The following is a 24,057-nucleotide window of genomic DNA, read 5'->3' on the forward strand; positions in this document are numbered from 1 at the left end:
CCCCTTTGATCTTCAAAAGAGCAATTTGTAAGGCGAGTTCTGAGCCTTCTTACATAGGGAACAGCTAGAGGTGATAGGAATTGTTAATTGCCAAGACACTCCATGGTCTTTCAACGAAGAGGTGAATTTTGAAGATGAATTCTCCTCTGCCTTGCTGTGACGAGATAACCTTTAAGTCAACAATACCAAAGTAACACCCTCTTCCTGTGAAATCTTTCTGGGTGCCAATTAGAAAAGGCATGTGGTGTGGCTGGAACGATACCCTGCATCCCAGTGTATCTTCAGCGCCTTAACTTCTCAAGATGGAAAACAACTGCATAAACATGGATTTATTTGTTTCATTTTCAGCTCAGTAGGCAGATTGATCAGCCCGTTGTCGTTACAGGGGCCTTGTCTCTCCCATTGCCACCTAGAGAGGGTTCTTCTGAAACCTGGCCATCCTCTTCAAACCTGGGCTGCATCACAGCCACGTGACTGCTGTGTGTTCTAAGCAGATCTTGCATGACGCGCACCGCATGCTGCTTACATCGCTGTGCATTGCCTCCCAAAGCCGCAGAATTCATTTTTAAATACCAGTCTAAGAGCTTGCGGACGTTGTTGCTTATTTTCAACTGACAGTGACTTTAACTGTGAGCTGATAGCCCCCCTTTTGGGACAGCAGTGCTTTTACTAACCTCTTGAGTAATCTTGACTTCCTTTACTGCTTTCAAAATAAATTTTATTTTCACTTTAGAAACTCAAAGAGTGATGCTTTAGCTGGGACCTTTAGTTTATCGACTTCAAGTGCCTCAGTGGTCATTTCTGCCTTTTCACTGTCAGGTAAATTCAGCAAGTATTTATTGAGGTATGATTTTGTATCAAGCATTTCCTAGGTTTGTGATGGCTGTAGAAGCCAGAACACAGAGTGTAGGAGCTCATAGCTTAGGCCAGTGATTTCAGAGTGGGCATCAGAGTCGCACAGCCCACTGGGCCAGCGCTCCTGCCTTGGCGGGCCTGTGCCCGTCTGACAGGCCCCCGGTCACGCTGGTGCAGCTGCTCTGAGGGTCCCTGCTCTGGGCACTTCTCACTCTGGGAAGCCTCTAAAATGTAGACTGGCTGGGCCTCACACTGAACATCGAATCAGAAAGAGTAACCGGGTATTGCTTTTTAACTTTTCGAAAGTTGAAAGCTCTTTCCTAGACTCTTTGAGAGCGAGTTGAAAACACTGTAGCCCTTTATCCCTGTAAACTCCAGTGAGTGTTTTCTCAGGATAATTATTCTATATAACCGTAGCACGGTTACCAGCTTTAGCAAACTGACACTGATGCTTCTGTCAGACCTATTGTCCATATTCTAGCTTTGCTAGCTGATCCTGTAATGTACTTTGTAACAGCATTTTCTGCCCTCTGGTATGGAATCCAGTCCATGGTCAAGTATTGCATTTAGTTGTCACGTCTCTTGAAGACTCTTAAGTTGTTTTCATTGCCTTTCTTTGTTTTTAGTGATCACTGGCATTTTTAAAGAGTACATTTCTCTACCCCCTTCTCCTTACCCTTCCCACCCCCTCTTTTTTTTTTAAATAGAGCACTCCTCATTTGGGGTTCATCTGATGTTTCTTCATGATTAGATTCAGATTACATATTGCTAGCCAGAATACTATGTGGACGATGATATATTCCCCTCAGGGTTCTACACTGAGAGATGTAATAGTCACTCAGTCGTGTCTGACTCTTTGCAACCCATGGACTGTAGCCCGCCGGGCTCCTCTGTCCATGGAATTCTCCAGGCAGGAATACTGGAGTGGGTAGCTATGTCCTCCTCCAGGGGATCATCCTGGCCCAGGGACTGAACCCGGGTCTCCTGCATTGCAGGCAGATTCTTTACCACCTGAGACACCAGCAAAGCCCCTACATTGGGAGGCACGGACATTTATCTGCCTCTCATTATTGATACATTAATGTTGATTCATTCACCTTGTCTGGGTGTTGTCTGATGTCTCTAAAAATAGTGTGTTTTTGTCATTCTAACTAGTTAAGCATCTGTGGGAAATCCTTTGACTATATAAATGTCCTAATCCTCCTCAAAACTGTCTCCTAGATTTAGCATCACTGATGCTTCTTGCCTGAACCCATCTCTACTGTGATGGTTGTGCAAGGATGCTCTTCTGACTCCAGTCCTCTGCATTCAGCATTTGCATCCTTCTCCCGTACTTATCTCTTGTTGATATGAATTCATGGGGTTTTATATTTTTTCAGTGGTTTATAATTCACTGCTGTACTTAATTATTTTGTTGTTCAAATTGTCTCAGGTTTGGCCAGTGAAATTCCTTTGAGCTGAATTCCATGTTTTGTGACACGCCTCCATTTCTTTGAAAAGTGTTTCCTGCTCGCTGGCACAACTTGGTGTGTTCTGGGTGACCTTGTACTTAACCTTTGCCTCGTCCCGGCATCAGCTAGTTTTCCAAGGATCCTCAAGGTGATTTAAATATACACTCAAAGTAGGAAATTTGCTGGTCCCAAGTGGAAGGCAGTCACATGCACGAAATAACCGGCATCCAGGCCAGCCTGCCATGAGCTTTAATCATGGTGCACGCCATATGTTACAGGGATCTGGGGAGGGAGAGGTTAATTCCAACTGGCAGACTCTGGACAGGATTCCACAGTCGGGGCATAAGAGGAAGGGTGGGACTCAGAAGCGCAGAAGGAGGGACTGCGTGGGCCAAGCTGGGCGGTGGTCTGCAGGTGACCTCTGTGCGGCCTGCTGGAGCTTTGGGGTTGAGTGAGGAGAAACTGCTCAAAAGAGAGGGAAGAGATTCCAGATTCCAGTCTGGAGAGTGTGGACATCGGTTTGCAGTGAAAATCAGCGGTTTTGAATGTGGGCAATACTATCTAATTTTTTTTTTTTTTCCAGTTAAGCACACAGAAAAGCCCAGGGGGCTATTGAGTTCTTTTAGAGGACTGATGTAGGGAAGATGTGAACTGGTGCACACAGTGGAAAGGAATGTGCTCGCAGCACAGCCGTCCCCATCCTGGCGGGGATGGACTGCACGCTGAACAGATGGTGGCATCCTCGGGTCTGGGCTGGGGCGAGAAGCTGCAGTGATTGATTATGGAGCCTGTAGGTGACCTGCGTCACCAGCATCACAAACCACCACAAATAAGCCCACACTTAGGCCTTTATTTTAACTCTCTTTCAAGTGTGATTTAAAATTGTCAGGACGTTTGGCATCCTGTCCTGTGTCTCAAAAGAATCTAAGGCAGTGTGTTCTTATAAAAGGCCTTATTCTATGGACAGAGTTCTAGATGGGGTCTGTCAGAAAGCCTATCCGGGGAAACTGGATAGGTGTTGGTTTGGCTGGTTAGGTGTTTTTGTTACTGCCGTCCAGTGTCGAGTACACACTCTGTGTGGCACGTAGAGAGTGCGGTGACCAAGATCCCAGCCCTGTAGGGGCTCCTGTTTTTTATCCCCAGTCTGGCGGTGAAAGGCTGAAGTTGTCCCAGCGGTTCTGGGGCAGCAGCTGGGTGTGTGTTTACCTTATGGTTCAAGGGAAGGAGGTGCTGCCCACCCTCCCCAAAGCAGAAGCAGCGGTAATGACGATAGAAAACTGTTGATGCAGCCTACGGTAGGCACGAGAGCAAAAAGGAGCTGACACTTTGAGGCAGATTCTAATAAAAGTTTCTCCCTTTGCTACTCTCTTCCTTTTACTCTCACTGTCCTTTTACTTAAGCAGGAGTGTGCTTGTCCATATTCCCCGTTTAATCTTTAACGTATAAGAGTTCTGGTCTAAAACCAAACAGATTAGTCCCTCTGCTGCTCTTGTAAATTGCAAGTTGAGGTGTTAGAGCAAAACAAATCAAACCTTGACTGAACACCAGCTCCATATATTTAGCCCGTTAGTTTGCTGCATCCCAGAGACCCAGCGCACCATATGTCCTTTAACAAGACGAGAGAGAGTGGAGACACGAAGAGCCCCTCCCTAACAAAGGAGCATCAGAGACCAGGTTCTAAAATGCAGAATGCGCAGCTCACATTTACTGAAGCCTGTGTCGGTTCCCCACTCGTGCCTTACTGACAGGTGTACCAGCGGACCGTTGTCCCCTGAAGTGAATATTTTCCATCTGGTTAGCAAATTTGCAACTATCTCTATAGTTCAGTCGTAGCAATAGCAACACAATAATAATTTTATAAAACTATTTGATAAAATTACCCTGTTGATAATATTTCTTTATGGAGAGGGAAAAAATGGCTTTATTGCAAAACTAAAGTAAATTTTTAAAATTCTACGAGTAAATCATTTCAGTTAGTTCTTTGCCAGTTAGTAAGGTGTGTGTGTTTTATAGATTTTTTGACATATAATTTATAAATCATAACATTCACCTGTTTTAAAGTTCAGTGAGTTTTAGTAACTAAGTTGTACAGCCCTCACCAAGTTCAGAATTTAGAATACTTCGGTTACCCTCCGGAGTTCCCATGTGCCCCATTTTCAGTCAGCCCCTACACCACCCCAGTTGCGTTAACCACTGATCTGCCTCTGTTGGTATAATTTTGCCTTTTTGGAATTTCAGCATCTGTGGATTCTTGCTGCGTATGTGCAGTCTTGTGTGTCCACGTAGTGTGCTGTTTCTGAGATTCATCCGTGTTGTCACACATCAGTAGGTCATTCCTCTTTGATGTTGAGTATTATTGCATTGTATCAGTAGTACCGTATTTGTTTATCCATTTGCCATTTGACATACATTTGGGTTGTTGCCAGTTTGGGGATATTATTAGAGCTGCTGTCAGTATTCACTCAGAAGGCTTTGTGTGGGCATATGTTTTAGTTTCTTGGGCAAATACGTGAAGGTGGAATTGCCAGGTTGAAAGGTCATTAACATTTTAAAAGAAAATCCCATCAACAGTGTATTAAGGTTCCAGTTCTCCATAATTTGCCAGCATTTAATCTTGTCATTCTTTTTAACTTTAGCTACTCTAATGGTTGTGTGGTACCATCCCTCTCTTGTATGTTAATTTTCATTTCTCTAGTGACATGATGTTAAGCATCCTTTTCAGATGCCTTTTGGCTACTCATATATCTTGTTTTCTGAAGAGTCTGTTTATACTTCAGATATCTTGCCCATTTGGAAAGGTTTACAGAATTACCATTTTAACAGTGGTCTAACCCATGAAGTATTTTAGTTTGTTGATGCTGTTATAAATAGATATTTTTATTTTTAGATTGTTCTTTGCTGCCACTCAGAAATGCAACCAGCTTGTGTATATCATCTTTTATCTTGCAGCCTTACTGAGTTCACTTATTAGTTCTAAAAGTGAAAGTGGCTCAGTTGTGTCCAACTCTTAGCGACCCCATGCTATATACAGTCCATAGAATTCACCAGGCCAGAAACTGGAGTGGGTAGCTGTTCCCCTCTTCAGGGGATCTTCCCAGTCCAGGGATCGAACCCAGGTCTCCCACATTGCAGGTGGATTCTTTACCAGCTGAGGCCACTAGGGAAGCCCAAGAATACTGTAGTGGATAGCCTACCCCTTCTCCAGCAGATCTTCCCAACCCAGGAATCGAACCAGGGTCTCCTGAGTTGCAGGCGGATTCTGTACCATCTGATCTACCAGGAAACCCAGAGTGAAGTGGTAGTCCCTCAGTCGTTTCCAGTTCTTTGTGACCCCATGAACTGTAGCCCGCCAGGCTTCTCTGTCCATGGAATTCTCCAGGCAAGAATATTGGAGTGGGTTGCCATTTTTTCCTCCAGGGGATCTTCCCCAACCCAGGGATTGAATCTGGGTCTCCTGTATAAGAGGCAGATTCTTTACCATCTGAGCCACCAGGGAAGCCCTTTCCAATCTGTATGCCTGTAACTTCTTTTTTTGTGTTACTGTACTGGCTAGAATGAACCTCCTTGCCATTTCTTTGATCTCATGTAGAAAACATTCAGTTTTGTTTTGTTTTTACCGTTCATGTGTGATTCGGCTGTAGATTTTTCATAGGTGGCCTGACAGAGTTTAAGTTGTTACCTGTGGAATACGTTTTAGGAAACCACAGGAAATGTTCAAATACATTTTCCCCAGATGGTTGCTCTAGTCCTGGTGAGCTACCATGTGGCCTAACAAAGGTGTGTTTTAAAGAGTTTTTCTGTCCTGTGCTTAACGGTTGAAACACATGCTCTTTGTTCATGGTCATAACGTGTCTGTCTAGCTGTAGTGGGGAAACCTGTGACCTGAGGTCACTCCTCTTTTCTGAAGGCCAAAATCATAGCAGACACCCAAGATACTGTTCTGGGTTATTCTCACTTGAGGTAATGAAAGCAAGGCACACTGAGCAGTGCTTTGAAATGCTTTGTTTGAATTAAATGCTTTTACCACAATACAAAATCACACACACAGATTGTGGGTAATAGGTAATAGGATCACATAGCACCAGGATTAGAGGGGGCCTTAGCAATCATTCATCAGTCCAACCTCCCCACCCTTGGGTAAAGGAGGAAACTAAGGCCAGAGAGATGGCCACAGCCTCATATCACACCTGTGTGCTTACGCGGGCTTTAATCTGATACTCAAGGAGTGCTGAGGAGTTTCTGACCGAAAGACTGCTCACCACTCCCTGCCCCCAGCACGGCTTTCAGCCCCCACTGAGTGCAGCTTCTCATTTCGTATCCTTGCGTGTCCCCCGCTGGACTTCTGTTCTTATCTCCTCTGAAGTACCCAGAAGATTTCTTGGCCTTTCTTTCCCCCAAATTAATACACATTATTCTCTTAACTTCTTCGTTCAGACTCCAGAACCTGGTTCAGGACTTGGGACTCTTATATGGATCATTTGCAGCAAAATGTCACCAAATTAGAGTAGTTGTGGTAAAAAATAGTATTTAGTCAAAATAATAGGATTGAAATACTATTTCTTTCAAAATAATAACAAATTGCTCACAAAATATTGGTGGAGAAATGTCCTCTTTAATGTCTTTTATGTGTGTAGTTATAACAAATTGTGTTCGGTACATTGCACGTAGATAATCTGCTGCTGCTGCTAAACACCCTCCGTCTTCCTCCTCATCTCTCTGACTCCCTCCGGAGTAGAACTTCCTAAGAAGCGCGGGCCTGAGACCAGCACTGCGGAGTGCCTGAGTAGCTGAGGGCACTTCTTCAGAAAGCGCAAGTGCAGCTGCCCAGGCAGTTCTAACAGACCCCAGGGTTTCACACACTACCTACATGCTTCATAGCTTGTTTTTATAGGAATGCAAAGATAACTTAAGACAAAAGAGAGTTACTAGAAATTTCCAGTGAGGTCATCCACATCAGAGGTTTTATATCAGATCTAGGCAACTCCCTTCTCTCGCACTTGGAGGTTTGCGTCGTCTTCGTGTGTGCCACACGCCTTCCTCCGCTGCTCTCCACTCTCCTGTAGACCCTAAGCTCCCCAGAGGCCAGCGCCACGTGCTGCTCTGGCTCTCACAGCCCTGGCTAATGTGGCCTGGGTGGGCACCCCACCAGTATTGGCTGATAACATGCAAGAACAAGTCAGAAGTCAGAGAAGCGTGGCGCTCTGGCGAACCTCCGGGCGCTCTTTAGGGGAAAAGTCCTTTTGTGGTTGTGTGTGAAGGCAGGCCTGAGCAGGTGCATAGGAGAACATCGGGGCTGGTCTCCATGGAGACTCTTGATGCCAGCGTACATGTAAAACCCGAGCTTTCCCCAAGGGAATAACTAGCTTAAAGAATAAGGTTTAGATAGAAAACCTTAGCATTATTTATTTTTACATACCTTTATCTGCCTTGAATTTTTATTGGTAGAGGGGGAGAATCAGTCAAGACATACATGCTCTCAGAGGAGCATTGCTTGCTTGGTCTAATTAAAATTATGTGATACGCTTTTGGCTTAGTTAAATACTCTACTTTGCAGATGGGTGTATTTGCCTAAGTAAAACCTGTGATTCATTTCCAGATGGACAAGATGGGCTCTTTGGAGGTCACAGAGACTGGCAGGTCACAGACCTACTGTGTGTAACCACACCAGTCTCCCATTGCTGCCTATCAACCCCATCACTCTCTTTACTCAGAGTCCAAGCACTGAAATGACCTAGAAGTTACTCATCTGGTGCCTGTCCAGCTTCCTGACCCAACACTGCAGAAATGGCATCAGCAGGGCCCTGGCAGGTAGTCCAGCCCCTGTGTAGGTCCAGCCTGGAGGGGTGAGGCCTGTCTTATTGCCAGGCAGCTTAGACTGACTAGGTGCTTCCTCCACTGCACTAACAAACACTGCCCTCTCTGTATAACATGCCCTTCTTTCTCGGCTCTCTGCCCTCTGGACAGACCTGTCACAAATCACCTTCCTGTCCTGCAAGCCATCTCCTCACGGTAGCTTTGGCTTCCCAGCACCCCCAGTCCTCCAGGCCCAAGTCCATGTATGGGGCCTGGAGAACAGTGTGGGGGTGCAGAGGCGAGGCGGGGCAGGACGGCCAGGCTGGGCTCAGGGCTCGTCTCCACGGTTTGCTCCATCAGGGGCCCTCACAAAATGTGGATGTCTCTGTGACGAAACCTTTCCCCTGCTGATCTCCTCGTGGGGCCGCTCAGAAGCCGTCTGTGGGGCCCCCGGTTAGCCCCGTTGCTGGAGTTCTCAGAGCACACTCGGGCCGTCTGTCTGCCCTTCTTCACACCGTGAGCCCTGGAGGACAGGCTGATGCTGTGTTCTTCGGCCGCTCTTGGCCCTGCCATAGCACCTGGTGTGTGGTGCTGCCTCGGTGAGCGGATGGGTGAGCCCTGTACCACTGCAGCTGTGACCCTCTGGGTGCAGGAAGAGCAGCTTTATTGAGCACCTACTTTGCACTAGATGCCTGAAACCATGTTATATTGTGTGACCCTTAGCATGGGTGGACAGATGGTCCATTTTACAGAGGTGGAAAACTCAAGCTTTGAAGTCATTTGAAGAAATATTAAGGAAGCAGCTGGCACAGAACCCAGGTCTGTTGAGCTCCCACCACTTTCACGTGTTCCCACCCTGGGCCATGGGTGCCCTAGACAGCGAGTGTGTGACTGCAGGGTGCCTTGTCCCTCTTTCCAGCCGTGTGGGTCTTGGCTGCTCCTTGAGCTCTTCCCCACCTCAGTGATGCAGTCCAGTGACAGGTGACAGTTTATGTCGCCTTCTGAATGGGTTCCCTTGTCCCATGTGCCCCTTGTCACTCACTGGGATATGACGCTTCTGGAGGACAGGCCATGGCGTTGCCACCTCTGTGTCCCCCGCTGCGCCTGGGTAATGTGAGACACAGCGGCACTTAATTCTTACTGACGTGTTCATTCCATTTTCTCCTGAGTGCTAATTCATGTCCTTGTTTTCCTTGAAAATACCTCCTCCAGGACACCTTAGCCAGTGACCTCTCCTCAGTGCCCCCGATTTATTACACGGAGCTGGAGCATATTGATTTTATTTGCAGTTGATTTCTTGCTTTGCTTCTTGTGTCCTTCAGCATTTTCCTCTCTGTGCATCTTTAGCTGTCTTTAAAGGCAGGAACTAGTGACTTTTTTCTTCTTCTTCTCTTCCACCCAGCCCCTAGAATAGAGCTCTGTAAACAGTGCACAGATGACCAATAAATACTCTTGACTCCTTGAGCCTGATAGCTCCTTTCCCTTCCTGGACTGACAGCCCAACACTGGAGTTTGAATCCTTTATTTATTAGATGAGATTTCTATAGCACCTTTCCTCTGAAGAGATCAATATCAATGAAGTTGGTTTCTGCTTCTGGAAAGTGCTTTTACCTAAGCAGACCAAGGTTCTGATACGATCACGTGAGAGTCCTTACACCTCGACTCTCGGGCCCTGGAGAGGCAGGCTCCAGGCAGAGCCTTGCCGCTTGCTTCAAGTTTGGCTGCCTGTTGCCGGCAGTGAGCCCGATAAGAACCGTGACCAGACAGCAACACGGGCTCTGCAGCGTCACTGAACGAGAACTTGCATTCGGGGAGTGAGGCGTTTTTGGAAGACTAATGTGAGAAGGCTGCTGTAACCGGAGCCCCAGGTGCTGTGATGGTGGGTCGCTGGCTCTCATTCATTGCCTGGTGTCACCCAAACGCTTCCGCCTTTGAGACTCCAAGTCACGCCACCAGGGAGCTGGGTCCTGGGGACAGAGCCACAAAGGGCCTGAGACCCAGAGACTCAAGTGCCGGTGAGGCAAGGAGGAAGTGCTGGGAGCTGGCGGGAGACACGCTGTCACACTGCACATGTGGGTGGTCAGGACTGACCGTGAGATCCGGGAGCAGAGTTCAGAGGCCCCAGACTGAAAGGGGAGAGGAGTCTGTCCTGTAAATTATCGAAGTGCCCTAAGTAGCTGCATCAGCTGGCTTCTCTAGAAGTTCCCACCTCTCCGTGTCTCCTTGTTGGCCAGACGTCATTCCCATCCCTGCTGGGAGCAAGGCGGAACCCAGTAGGGAATGAAGGCCTCTTCTGCGCTCTGAGAGGGATGGGGGCAGCAATGCAGAGCCCTCCTGGTGTGGAGGCTCAGTCCTCCAGACTTGACCTGCCCTCGAGCTGCCATCCAGAGAACACCCTGTGCTATGGGTCCGGAGTTAAGGCAGCCGTGGTTACCGAGGCACAAAGAAGCGGGGAGAGAACAGCATGGAAGGGGCGGGGGCCCCGGCACGGGCTCCCGGGGTGGTGTGCACTGGGGAGGCCCTCCGCTTCCCTCCAGGGGCTTGGAGGCTGCGGTCTTCCTCTCGTCGCCTGTGGAGTTGTGCTAGGGCTACTCCAACCGTTCAGGGTACTCTCTGCCCCAGAACAGTGCCTGGGACATGGCTGGATGACAAGAAACGCCCCTCTTTGCTTTGGGTGCCTCATCCACTGCTGTGCAGGTAACGCGTGCGTGCAGTGCCTGCTGCACGCCTGGGCACGGGTGCCTGGCCTGTGGGCACCTCCCCCTGGGGCTGCCTCCCATTGCAGATGGCCAGGCCCGCTCCCCTTATTCCAGCAAGTTCTCTGGGGCTGCGGCGGAGGGGGGGCGGGGGGCGTTTTCGTGCATGTGTCACATGCTCTTTTCTGGCCACAGTTTCTGCGAAGTATCCGTGAAGATGCTCCTTGTGATGCCGGAAATGGGTTGTTAGGCCAAAGGGCGGGAGGTGGCGGGCAGAGGCTGTGGCTGCTGTCCTATGGGTCTGGGAGGCTTCGTCCAGTGGCGGCCCGCTTGTCCCTCAAGGAGGGGAGCGGGGCTCTTCCTCCCTGGCCCGTGAGGACCCCCACCCTGCAGCGGCCAGCCTCTGCTCTGCAGTGGAAGATGGGAGTGCGAGTCAGCACACGATGGAGTTTGTGCATTCTTGTGATTAGTACGTTTGATGACTTGTGTTCTCTAGAGCCATGTATTACAGTGTTACAGGTTCAGAGGAGGAAAGTTCCAGACGTACAGATAAGGCCCAGCTTTGTGTTAATTCTCCTGCATCAATTACATTGCTCTTCCCTTGAACTGGATGCTACCCCAGGATTAATTTTCCTCAGAATCTGGAGTAATTGGCCAAAATACTAGGGTAAAATGAGAAATGTCAGGGGAAACCTACATGGTTATATCCGGTTCTCCGTTGTCTGTGCTCAGCTCGTTTGTGATCATGAGTTAGTTCCAGGAGAGCATCTAATGCCATTTTGGACGTTTCTGGGTTGCCTCTCAGAGTGAGCTCAGTGAATATAGGCTCATATTAATAATGGCAACAGAGAAGCATAATTAGGAAAGCAAACTTGGTACTGGAGGGAAAAACAAGGAATCCATCGGAAGCTGAGACCAGGCAGTGATCGTCTTGAGAGTGTGCCTGCTCCAGCTGGTCCCCAGGGCACCAAGGGCCGGCCGTGCGGCCTCCGTGGGCCGCCTCCTGGTCCCCAGGGGCCGGGGGTCGGCCGCGTGGCGCTCAGGGTCCTTCTCTGGGAGAGGGGCCGAGGGGCACAGGCACCAGGGTTAAATGTTCTTTTTACTGCTGAAAGTCCTTTTCTTTGTGTAAAATGTTGACTCAGATTATTTATTCATTCTGCGAATCTTTATTGAGCTCCCGAGGAACAGAGAACAGAACTGTCACTGGCCCTGCCCTCGTGGTGCTTTCTTCTCTGGGGGAAAGATGCAGTCTGTGAGGGAGCAGGTGAACGAGAAGCTTCTGAGAGGAGTGCGTGCCGAGACGGACCGGATGTGGAGCCTGCGGGGCTGAGACACAGAAGCTGGGAGAGCCGGCCGTCCAGAGCACTGGGGAAGAGCAGCCAACCGCCCTGGAGGCTGGAGCTGCTTGGCGTCCGAATCTGAGAATCCGAGCGCACGTGTGAAGCGGTTGGGGGCTGGATGGGCCGGGAGGCCTTCGCAGGTGTCAGAATTTTATTCTAAAAGTAGTGGGCAGGCACTGAGGGGTTTACGCAGTGAATTTCATGATGGGATTTATGAGTTTAAAACACAAACATACATGTATGCTCAGACTCTCAAAGGTGTGTCAGAGCTGGTGGTTGCTTTGCCTCTGGGTTGGTAACTGAGAGAATGGGATGGGAGACTGACTTTTTGCTGAATATCATTTTATACAAACTGAATTTCTGTTATATTCACATATGACCTATTAGAAGAGGAATTAATTAACTAGTGTGAAAAAAGTACATGTCAATTCAATTAGCCTTAAAAAAAAAAAGAAATCCGTCTGAGAGTGAGGGAGAAGGCTTGGAGGGCGTGGAGACAGGTGGCGGGCCGCGCCGTGGGCGCTTGGCGGCCCCGTGGTCGGAGGCGGAGGCCTGGCTCACCGTGCCCCGGGCCTGGGCCTCCGTGCTGTTCCGTCTTGTGCTGCGCTCGCTCCTGCCACAGGAGGTTGTTTCAGTGTCTTGGTTATTATAAATAGTACTGCTGTGACCATTGGGGTGCATGAATCTTTTGAAAGCAGTGGAAACCATGGTTTGTGACTAACCTTTGAGTGAGCCGCACGCCGTTGTAGCCGTTGGAGGCATGTCATGTGGCCAGTTATAGAGGCAGCCTTTTTGCTTTCATGAAATCTCGTCAGGAAAACAAGTTAAATGGAAAAAAAAAAAACAAAAAAAACCTACACAAATGACCCGAAAATTATAACTGTGACTAGTGATTGAAGGAAAAGTCCAGGAGATGAAAGCATATAATAGGTCCCTAGCCTAATCTGAGGCTCCAGGAAGATCTTCCTGAGGAAGAGCCGTTGAAGCCAAGACCTTCAGGATCAAGAACGCAGTGAGGTCCCTGTGTCTTGAACATGGAGTACAGGGGTGGGTGGTGCGAAGAGCGGGAGGCTGCCAGGAGCAGAAGTGCTAAGGCGGCTAATGACCAAGGCTAAATGAGAGTGTGCTGCACAGGTCGGGGTGTGTGGGCTCACTCTGCCTGCTGGAGGAGGCTGGGCAGCGGCCTGGGCATGAGGTACTGGTGGTTCTGACCAGGTGGCTGCTGTGTGGATGGGAAGAAGAGAGTGGATTTGGTTTTTAGAAGCAGGATCCACAGCGCTTGCTAACTGAATGTGAACGTTGGGGAGGATGCCGTGATGGCTCCAGGGTCATGTCACAGCCATTGTCTGCGTGGTGGCCCTGTTCTCCTAGGTTGGGGGACACTGAAGGAGGAGGTGTGTGTTCCATTTTGGACATCTTACAATTGAGGTAGCCAAGATAGCAAGGAGTTAATTGGATATGGCGGCATGGAGCTCTGAAGAGTGGTCTGGGCAGAGAGACAGTTCAGAGGGGGCAGCATGTGCAGTTAGAATTTAAACCTTGGGAGAGAACAAGGGATCCAGCACTGAATACTTCTAATATTTAAAGGACAGAAGATGAGGTGCTACCAGAGGAGAAGGGCAACACGGAAAACTGGGCACCACAGAGCCCATGGGGAGTCGGCTGTTCAGATCTGTCAGAACCAACTAGGGCCCTTGGGATTGAGAAATGTTCAGGTTCTGTTCATGGGGTTCTTTAATACCCAGACTGGAACTATTCGGTGAAGGAGCTGGGTATGAGGTCAGCTCCTCCCTCACATCTAGACAGGAAGTCTCCCAAATCCTGGAGTGGGCTGTCCATTCGGTGGGAGTTTCTAAGTGTATATAGTTTATAGTTGGACTTCAAATTTGAGCTCATCTCTTCAGCTAAAACATTTCTCTGCCGCAGAGTAAGCCTCTTTCCCTCCAGGAGAGGTGTGTTTAACCAACTTTAGCTCGCTTCTCTGGCCTTCTTCTCTCCACCCCGCCCTCCTGCCACACACATGCGCACAGCAGATGTTGTGGGGCCTGTGACCTTAAAGCCCAAATTTGTGAAAATAGAGAAAAGCGTGCTTGTACCCTTGAGGCCCTCAGAATGACCTTTTTGAGTTGTGTGGCGACAACAAGCACGAGACTCCCTTCGAGAAGCACACAGGACGGGTGCGGCGGCGCTGGCACAGCAGAGGTGAAGCGTCGTGTCTGCAGCGTCTCCAGCCCATTCCTTTCTCACTCAGCCTCTCTCACCAGCTCCCAGCCTGGCAGTCTCGGGAAGTAGACATGGGCTTTTCTGCACGCAGTCAGTACATGACCAAACTTGGAAACACACATGGTCTGCCTCTGCTTCGGAGAGAGGCTTGCAGACTTGTCAGCCATCCGGGGAGAAGCCTTCACAGGAGCAGAGAAGTTGTTCCCTGCTGTGCTTGCAGAGTTTCCGCATCCCTTTCATGGGGTCCCTAACCACTGACTGCTTTCCAGGCTGCCCTGTGTAGTCATATATTTAATCAGGTTTTTCTAAAATTTGCATATCTTCAACAGAAGTCTTTATTGAGCTTGTCAGCTTATGGCAGCGCATTTATGGTATGCAGAGGGGTTTGTGCAGAGGGACAGAGGAGACGTGTGCATCGCACACTCACAGGAAGATTTCCTTGTTGTCTCTCCTTTGTCATAGGAGACAGGAGCAGAGTGTAGACTGAGCGGCAGAGGAGGTGACAGGATGAGCAAGCCTTGCAGGTGGGGGCAGAGCGGGGGGCCCAGCCTTGAAGCCCGACGGGTGAGCGGGTCTTCCTCGAGTCAGGCTTCAGCTGCTCTGGCCCTTAATGGCTGTAACAACCCCATTTATCGGAGCCACGCCTGTGGTCTGAAAGGCTAGATGGCTCAGCAGCAGCCACATGGCTGTCGGGGCCGTGCAGCTGGAACGGAATCCAGCATTTGGGCTCCTTACTGGATTCTTCAGAAAGAGAACTTGAGTTTCCCCATAAGGGACCTGCCGTAGCAAGGGGGCACTAACCGGAGGGTCTGTTGTATTTGTCCTCCCCCTTGACCCCAGCCTGTGGACTGGAAGGCCGGCAGAGAAAAAGGGGCGGGCGTTCCTCTCTCGCTCCAGCGCTGTTCTGGAGAGGCACGCAGCATCTGCAGTCTCATGTCCCGACGGCCCTGACACTCAGATGCCCTGTGACTTGATGGACTGGCTCTTGCCAGCGTAGCCTTCAGGGAGGCCTGGCAGCTGGGTTGCCCCCTTTGCCCTCGGCCTCTCTTGGGTAGGACAGGCTCAACCCTTCTCTTGTCTCTGCTGCAGGTTTGGAGTTGGTTTTCTAGGAGCCCTCTGTTTGAGAAGGTCAGCTCTACAGACAGGAGACTGTTGAAGAAGAAGGCCAGCCAGTCAGGAGCCTGGGAGAGAAGGATGAGGTCTCCTCTGGAAAGCAGTTCCTCACGACTCCCCCGAGGCCCCCCAGGGTGGGGGCTGGAGGGGGGCGGGGGAGCTGGCCAGGAGTGCTGGCATCTTCTAGGGTTTTTGGATTTTGAAAACTGCTCTGGGTTCTAAGAGGGTAATGCTACGTGTTTTCAGCTACTGAAATAAAATGATATTTGAAAGAGCAAGTCATTATTCCTGTGGCATAAACTGCCTTGAGCCATTTTCTTAGTTTTTAAATACATGCTCCTCTCTAGATAACACAGCCTGGTTGTGATGTGAGCCTGCAGCCAGCCCCCTTCTCCTCCTGCTCCGGGGGGTTAAAGAGCTCACAGAGGGAAATCGGGGTGGGGGGAGGTGGCTCTCACAGGTCCAAGCTGAAGGCAAGGGTTCCTTCCTGGGGCAGGTGCCCAGCCCCAGGTCTGGCCCACTTTCTCTCCCACACACACACCGTTGAAAAACAGGCAGAAATGAGAGGTGGAAGACCTGTTCCCTGGGTGTCGGGTGATGGAAGATGTTCCTAGAAGTAGATGGGCATTCCCCATGGAGGAAAGAGGTCAGAGCTTTTGCAGGAATGAGGCTTGAAGGTTTGAAGAGATGACGATAAAGGAGACCAGGGTGGTGGGTTGTCTGTAGCTGTGCACACCGTGCCGGGAGCTCCATCACGCTGGGCTGTGATGCACGCGCCTCTCGGGGCCCGCGCCCCGGCTCTGCGCGGGCTCGTGTGCCTCGGCCTTCTGTCACAGTGCTTTGTGTTGTAGCATTTAGCTTGTGTTTAACTTGATATTTTAATTGATTTGGAGGAAAACAAACACTTGTGTCTGTTTTAGCGCTGCCTTGGTGGTGTTCACTGGTTTTCATTAAACGGGTGAGTGCACTGCTTGTGTGCCAAGTCGCTTCAGTCGTGTCCGACTCTTTGTGACCCTGCAGGCTTGTAGCCTGCCAGGCTCCTCTGTCCATGGGATTCCCCAGGCAGGAGTACTGGAGTGGGTTGCCATGCCCTCCAGGGGATCTTCCCGACCCAGGGGTCGAACCCACATTTCTTACGTCTCCTGCATTGGCAGGCAGGTTCTTTACTGGCGGCGCCACCCGGGAAGCCTGGTGAGTACATTGGGCTCTTGTGAACTGCAGGTTCTCCTTGCCCTTGGAAAACAGACGGACTGATGCCCACTTGGTGATTTACAATGGCTTTGGTTCCAGCCCCCTGGGTGGCTGACTGCATCCACCCGTTCTCTCCCCAGCCCCGCCGAGCTCTGTGTCAGCCACTCAGGGAGCAGGGGTCCAGCTCTGTTTCTTGGAGTGTGATTGCTCTTCCCTCCACTGTGTGAAACCGGTGATGGAGGAGAGTGTGAAACAGGTGCATTCCGTTCCCGAAACACCTGCATCTGCTTTGCCTGTACCGTGCCTGATAAAATGCATTAAACTCCTGTAATGCATTTTTGTGCTACAAATTCTGCCTTGGGCACTGGGTCAGTGGAGGCGGTGTAATCCAGGGATCACTGCTGGTGAGAGTGTAAGTGGCTAATGTTTTCCAACAAGCGTTCCTATAGCTGCCTGCTGTTCCCAGCGCGCGCTTTTAAACGAGCTCTGAGGTCAGTTAGCCGTCCTGCATTTTAAGAAACTTCTGTGTTGTTGGAAAAGTGTGATTCTTTATAACGAGCTTGCCCAGTCATTTCAGATGTGAGTCAGGCATAATTGTTGTTTACATTGAAATGGACAATTCAGAGAGCAAATGGTCCTTACGGATGAGCTGAGATTTGGAGGGCCCGTTACCAAGGTGTCTCGGAGAGCTCTGGGAGGTCTGGGGCGGGCCGTGTTTGCTGTCTGAATAACAGGTGTCTGATTGTCCTCCTGCCGGGACACAGCTGCCTGGGGCTCGTCACTGGTGGGAAGCGTGCAGGGACGGGCGTGTCAGTGCAGCACGCTCACACAGCACCACCCAGGGCCGCGCCCGAGACGCCCTCGCAGCGCCGCGCTCCCCCAGGCATGCCAGTGTTTCTAGGGTCTGCTGGAACCTCTGACATATGAAATCCAAATGAGCAAGAAAGTGTGCAGCATTTCTTGTGAGTGGGGTGAAAACACGGAAGCACTGGAGCCGAGGCCCACCCTGGTCTGAGGCCTCCCTAACGTGGCCGTCTTGGGAGAGCCCCCAAGTGGGGAAGTTTGTCAGAAAACAGATGTTTAATTAAAGTCCGTAAGTATCCAGACCTGCGCAGTTTCGCCAGCTTTATTGTCTTTTTTAGCATTTACTTGGCTGCGCCGGGCCTCCTGTTGTGGCGCGCGGGATCTTTGATCGTCACGGGGCACGCAGCCTTAGCTGTGCGTGTGGCGTCTGGTTCCCCGACCGGGGATCGAACCTGCGCCGCCTGCGCTGGGCGCACAGAGGCTTAACCCCCTGGACCGCTGGGGAAGTCCGACTCCAGCTCTAAGTGGGGGTTTTTACTCCAAGATAAAGCCAATAAGCCACATTTCTATCTGGCAGGGTTTGAATAAAAATGTCAGGAGCTCAGACTTTGTGAATTTTGGCATCGCTTTATCTGCTTTAGGAAATCCCATGGAAGAAAAAGACAGTTCCAACCCCCCGCTCAGTTCCTGAGGTTCAGAGGGAAGAGAGGCTGGGGGTCCCGGCCTCAGTCAAGGGTGGGGGCTGTGCTGCCTGCAGGTGGGAGGCTGGCTCGGCCCTTGGTCCTCCAGCTCCTCCACCCACCGTCCCCCCAACAGCAGGAACGGGGCGGGGTGCGGGGAGGAGGGGAGGGCCGGCCGACGGGCAGGGAGGAGGGGCGGGGAGGACTGGCCGACAGGTCTGCAGTCTGGCTCAGGGCCTCGCCCTGCTGCCAGCAGTGCTCAGAGGGAGAGACCTGTCTCCTCTGCCTTGGGTGTTCTCTTGGGCAGTTATTGTCACTGATTTTTGTAAACAAGTGAGTGAAACAGGAAATAGTGTTACAGCTTTCATAGCACTTCTAGTCAGTCAGGTGTTGGTTTTGTATCATCTTTGCTTAATGGTGGCATCTGTCAAAACTGTTTCAGTCCTGGTGGGTGGTCTCACAACACCCACACCCGTCTCTCTGGGAGCAGAGGTGAGGTTTAGCTGTGGATGAAGGGGTCTGAGTGGAATGGATGACTTTCGGATGTTGGCTTTAAAAGCTGAAGTTTGGTTCCCACCGGATGAGCGCTTTTAGAAACCTGCATGTCAGACCTGTGTGAGTCCTGGAAGAATGCACCTCAGGTCCACTTTCTGCAGCTGGAGGCACCTTCACGTTTATGCGGCATCCGTTTCCACCCGCGAGCTGCCTCTCCTTGTGTCCTTCACCCAGGATGGTGTCTGGCTGGGGCGTGGGTTGTACTTTCTGCTCTGCCCTGTCTCTTGCTGTGCACAGCCACAGTCCCTTTATGAGGAGCCCATGCCCGTCAGCCGCCGTGGTGACCTGGGCAGGCCTTTTCTTTGTCAAGCCCTGAGGGTGTAGCTGCTGGACCCCTTGCAGGGCAGCTTGGGGTGGGGTGGGAGGTGGGGGCTGGGCTGACTGAACCCACCTGTGCGGGTCTGGCCTCCCCCCTCACCCAGGATGGCCTGCCCGAGCCAGGCAGCATCGAGAGAGGGGCCTGGAGTGGGGGCCATGGGACACGGGGCTTAGCTGCTTCTGCACCCTCCCCTTTTCATCAAGGGCTCGTCCCGAGTGCTCTTCAATGCTGGCAAACAAACGCTCACCCACGTTCTTGAGTGTTTTGTGCAGATTTACTAAGAACAGCTCTGGTAACAGAGGAGCCAACAGAGCCCTAACAGAGCTCTTTGGCCTCCTCCTAGGCCAATATTTCGTGGGAAGCAGTGATCAGGGCTCCCAGGAGCCAGGCAGCTTGTGTGTATGGTACGCCGGGGGGAGCAGTTGAGGTTAAACTATGTTTAGCATTATGAACCATTTGTTTTTCAAAAACTTCTACCTTGGCTGTTTTCCTCTCTTTTGGAGGGTTGGCATTCTTATCATCATATTCTTTACTGCTTATGCCTCCCAAGGACTGTATATAGAGCTATCACAAGCAAAAGAGTAGAGTATTGAAGTTGTTTTTAAAACTACTTGACGCTGAACTGTGGGGCCATAAGGAGCCTATAGATGAAAATATATATGTATGTGAGTGAGAGTGATAAGGATAGGTAGTATCGAAGCCCCTTTCGCAGCTGATCAGCTGTGTCCTTTCTGCTTTCTCTCCCCCTGGCTGACCCTCTCTGCAAAGGCCCCACTTGGTTTTTGATGAATGGAGTGAGGAAGCTTGAGTCTGGCCAACCCAAGACAGAGTTTGTAAACACCCTGTGCTATGAAACTGCTCCTCACTGAAGTAAGAATAATCTTGTTCCCCAGTAGCCTGATTTTGCATCTTTCCATGTGCCCAGCTTGGTCTCTGGAATTCCATCAGAGAGTAATTGAACATTCATGTCACTTGAGTGGAAACAGGTCTGTGGGTACCGAGAAAAGAGGATAAAGATTCAGCCCACCCACCAGTCCCCTGCCCCCTTTCCTGTATCCAGCAGTCCACCCCACCCACTGACACTTCCGAGCCCGCTGGCTGTTGTTGGTAGATGATAACCTACTCAGCATTTGGGAGAAGTTCTAGCATGTATCTTCCACTTGGTGGGCGATCCTGACAGGAGAGGGAATTGGGCTTAATTTATATCATCTACTAACCTCAGTGCATAACCTTGGGAAGTGAGCCTTCCAATATTGCCCCCAGACTTCTCCCCAGTGAATGCCATCTAATTTTTTTTTTCTTTTTTAACCAGCTCTACTCCCACAATTACCTGTTCAGTAGTTTCCACATTTCAAAAATCAAAGCCAAGTGTCAAGGTGTGCCTGAGAGGTACACAGAACCTGCACAGAGAAATAAGGTGTTCCTGGCTGAGGAGAATCCCCAGGTGGGGGGAGAATATCCAGGGTTATTGTGGTCGTGGTACCCGGCTTCCTTTTCCAGACAGAACGCAGGCCCTCCGGTCCACCCATCGAGTTGGTGGTCGCCTGGAGTCGGCAGAAGGCGGGCTGCGGCGGAGCTGTGAGGGGGTGTGGTGAGACCTGAGCCTCTCCCCTCCTTCCCAGTCTGCCTTTGACTAATGAGGTGTTAGACTGAGCCAGGGCTGAGTTAATTTCAGGGCTAATCCATTTCCTGCTACTTTTATTCAGCCAGCACCATCCATCAGGAGGAGAGGAGAGCCCTGGGGACCCTCTTCTGCATCACCCCAATATCTTGAAGGCAGGGAAGGGCAGCAGGGGGCCTCCCGCCCTTATTAGAGATGCTGAAGGTGTAGAAACACGTTAAGCCTTGGCGACAGAAATGTCTCCACTCACTTCCGGCTGCTGTGCGGCTGGCCAGTGCCCCCACCCCCGCCTCAACCTGGCAGTCGCTTCTCCCTGCCGGGGTGGGCTTTGCTCCAAAAAGATGATTGTGCTCGTCAGACGAAGGATGCATATTGAGGCCATCCACGCTTCTGCTGCGAAATCCTTTAGGAGAAAGACAACTGGTATCCAATATCTTCAAGTAATGAACTTATCAGTAAATATAACACACGGGCTCATTAATCTTCACTTTGCTTTTGGGCCAAGTGGGAGCTCAGCTTCTTGGGAGATGCAGTTTCATCTGTTCCTTCCCTCAAACCTCGTCCTGATTTAGACTCAAACACACTGCCCTGCTCTCCCTGGGAAGCAGTTAATAGTGTTTTTTCATACAATGGATTGTTCGGGCTCGGCCTGTTTGCTCAGGCCGTGGGCATGTGTCTGCACTGGGTGTGATCAGGACATCAGAGCAGGACTGTGAGTGTCCTGAGGCATCGTCTCTGGGGAAAGCAGCTGTTGTCCTTCGTAGCCAGTCTTTGCTTCAGCTCCCACTGTCCTGAGATCACTGCCTCGGCCCCGTTTTCTCTGAAGGGAGTGGAGGATGGAGGGCAGTGGACCCCGGGGCGCTGCCCTTCGTTCTGCCTGCGGGGGCCTGGGCTTGAGAGAGATCTGAGATGAGATGCTGTTTGCCTGGGGAACGGTATGGCGCACACTGGTGTACAGGCCCCAGGAGGAGGTTCAGGAAAGGATTCCGATTCTCTGCAGCTCAGGCCTCTGGGACCTGGAGGTGTGACCAGATAAGAGCTGATGGGATGAGGTGATGGGGGAGCCAGCCCAGATCTCCTGCACCTTCCCTGAAAGAAAGGGCCAGACAGACCCAGGAAACTCAGATGACTGTCCACCGCCCGACGCAGCCCATGCCCTTGTGCCCTCTCCTCAGCTCTTCCTTCTGCAGCATCTCGGTTGCAGAGAGCCTGGCCCGCGGCCTGCCCACTCCCAGGAGGAGGCAGGCCCGGGGCAGTGGCGGGGGGGGCCTCACCTCCTCGCCCCCCAGGTGGGGTTGAAAGTATCCGGCTCCACTGAGACACCAACTGGACTCAACATTTCTGTTCTTTACCTTTAAATACGGTACCTTCTCCAGCCCTTGAAATGACCCGTTTTTCCTGGAGAGCCCCACTCGTGTGTGTGTGGTTTCCCTCAACCTTTTAGAAGCAGTGGGTGTCCTGAGCTGGGTACTGAGGCTGGCTCCGGCCAGGAGTGAGCTCTGTGCTCGCTGACACCCGCGTGGGGCTGCCGGCCACGCGTGTCTGAGGGAGGCACTGCGTGGGCGCCTTGGGTTCCACCCTCAGTGCAGCAGGAGCCCCTGGACTCCCGTGCACGTGCTGCTACGCTTGTTGGGGGGTCATAACAGCAGGAACCCGCGCTGTGACCACTGTCCACTCTCCAGACCTGAGCGGGAGCTGGGCCCACGGGCCACCCTAACCCTGTCTTCTCTGCTTCTCCCACTGCTGCAGGTTACGTGTTCTGTATGTTGCATCGCCTCCCTGAGCAGCATGACTGTACGTTTGACCACATGGGCCGTGGCCGAGAGGAAGCCATCATGAAAATGGTGAAACTGGACCGGAAAGTGGGGCGCTCTTGCCAGCGCATCGGGGAGGGGTGCTCCTGAAGGCCGGCTTGGCCGCCACGTGACGCTGTTCTTAGTTCACTAATGTTAGCCTTATTTAGGACAAAGTCAGCCAGACACCTTGTACTGGGCACGCGTCAGACTACAGCCAGTCTGTTTCCTTTCCTTAGCCAGCCATCCTGGTACTGTAGTTTAGGGGTTGATGGTGGTTGAAATTGATTTCTGGCTGGTTTCTAAGGTGCCTGCTAGCCATTGTATAAAATTAAAACATGAAGAATATTTTTTTTGAGCATGGCTAGTGGATTTAAAACCACACATACCTGTCACTGCTGGAGTCAAACTTAAAAAAGCCTTAAGTGGAAAGCGTTCCAGACGGAGACTCTGAGTCACTAGAGGAGAAGCTGGTGTTCAAGTCCCCACGACGCACGTGGCTTTGCCGGAAGCTCTGGTTAGCGTCCGGCCTTCACCTCTCCACTGTCCTTAGTCCCGGTAGCCAGGACCCCTGACGGCCAGACGTGCCTGGGCCGCAGGCAGCTGCTGAGATCAGCCCGTGGCTGGGCTGGGGGTGGCCTCACTCTCCCACTGAGCAGGAAATGGGGGTGGGGGCAGGTTCTTAAATTTTTTTACCTGAATTAATATGAAAAAACTCATCACACGGGACGAGAAACAATAACCTCACTTTGAAAATTAGCTCCACTCAAGACTAGCCCACGAACAAGAACCACCTTTTCTACACAGGCCCCTCCCTGGTCACAAGAAGCGACTGGGCGTCCTGACCCCACAGCTCTGGCCTGCCATCCGCCGAGTGCAGGGATCCGGCACTGATCAAATACGGCTAATTGCAGCACAGCAGCTGTGGCCAACAGACTGGCCTCTACTGCTAGGTTCTTTTAAAGATGTTTCATAGCCACCAGGAATCGACGGCCGTGCTGGACGCTGCCCACAGCTCCGTCCTGTGCAGCAGGAGGGGCCTCGCCCCTCAGGTCCGTGCGGCCCCGCGGTCCCCGGGCCGCCAGCCTGCTCTGCCACAGAGGCTTGTTTGAGGGGGCAGCGCCCGCCGCCGGGACAGAGGTGGGTCTGTCTAGAGCATGGTTCGTGGGTGGGCAGGGAGGGCGTGTGGCTCAGCCTGCGCCTCTCCAGAGGGCAGAGGGGTGGAGTAGAGGCCAGGCGGGGACGGGCCTGTTTGGCCTGTTAGGAAGTGCTCACCAGTCAGGTGGGTGGGGGGGTAGGAGGGAAGAGGGGCGCTTGAGAGCCTGAGCAGGGGCCTGGACGCCCAGAGCCCCTTCGGACCCAGGCCGTTTGGAGCTGCCCATGCACAGGCTTCTGGGAGAGTTGAACCCAGCAACTTAACCCTTTCTTACCACAACAAATGGTCACTCAGCTCTGTCCACAAACTAACAGTAAATACCTGCAACTACAGATGTTTTGGTCCAAAAACTGAAATAAGGAATCATGCTCTTCCCCCCAACGCCCCGCCCCCAAGGCACCCCTCCCAACCAGAGTGGAATCCGCTGCAAAATCTCCAGCCTTAATTCTTGCTTCAGGACCGAGACC

The 24,057-nt window shown here is 51.3% G+C and overlaps 1 protein-coding gene across 1 annotated transcript in view; it reads left to right on the forward strand.

Moving 5' to 3' along the window:
- ZFAND3 (zinc finger, AN1-type domain 3) overlaps positions 1-24,051 on the forward strand; it is a 178,243-nt gene extending 154,192 nt beyond the window's left edge. Inside the window, exon 6 of the mRNA XM_010848741.1 lies at positions 22,391-24,051. Within this exon, the coding sequence (XP_010847043.1) occupies positions 22,391-22,545 (155 nt within the window). The 3' untranslated portion in view covers positions 22,546-24,051. The remainder of the gene's footprint in view (positions 1-22,390) is intronic.
- Positions 24,052-24,057: the final 6 nt, after the last annotated feature.

This window comes from Bison bison, unplaced genomic scaffold (genome assembly GCF_000754665.1).
Source record: "Bison bison bison isolate TAMUID 2011002044 unplaced genomic scaffold, Bison_UMD1.0 scf7180017864270, whole genome shotgun sequence".
In the NCBI taxonomy this organism is placed as follows: Eukaryota; Metazoa; Chordata; class Mammalia; order Artiodactyla; family Bovidae; genus Bison; species Bison bison.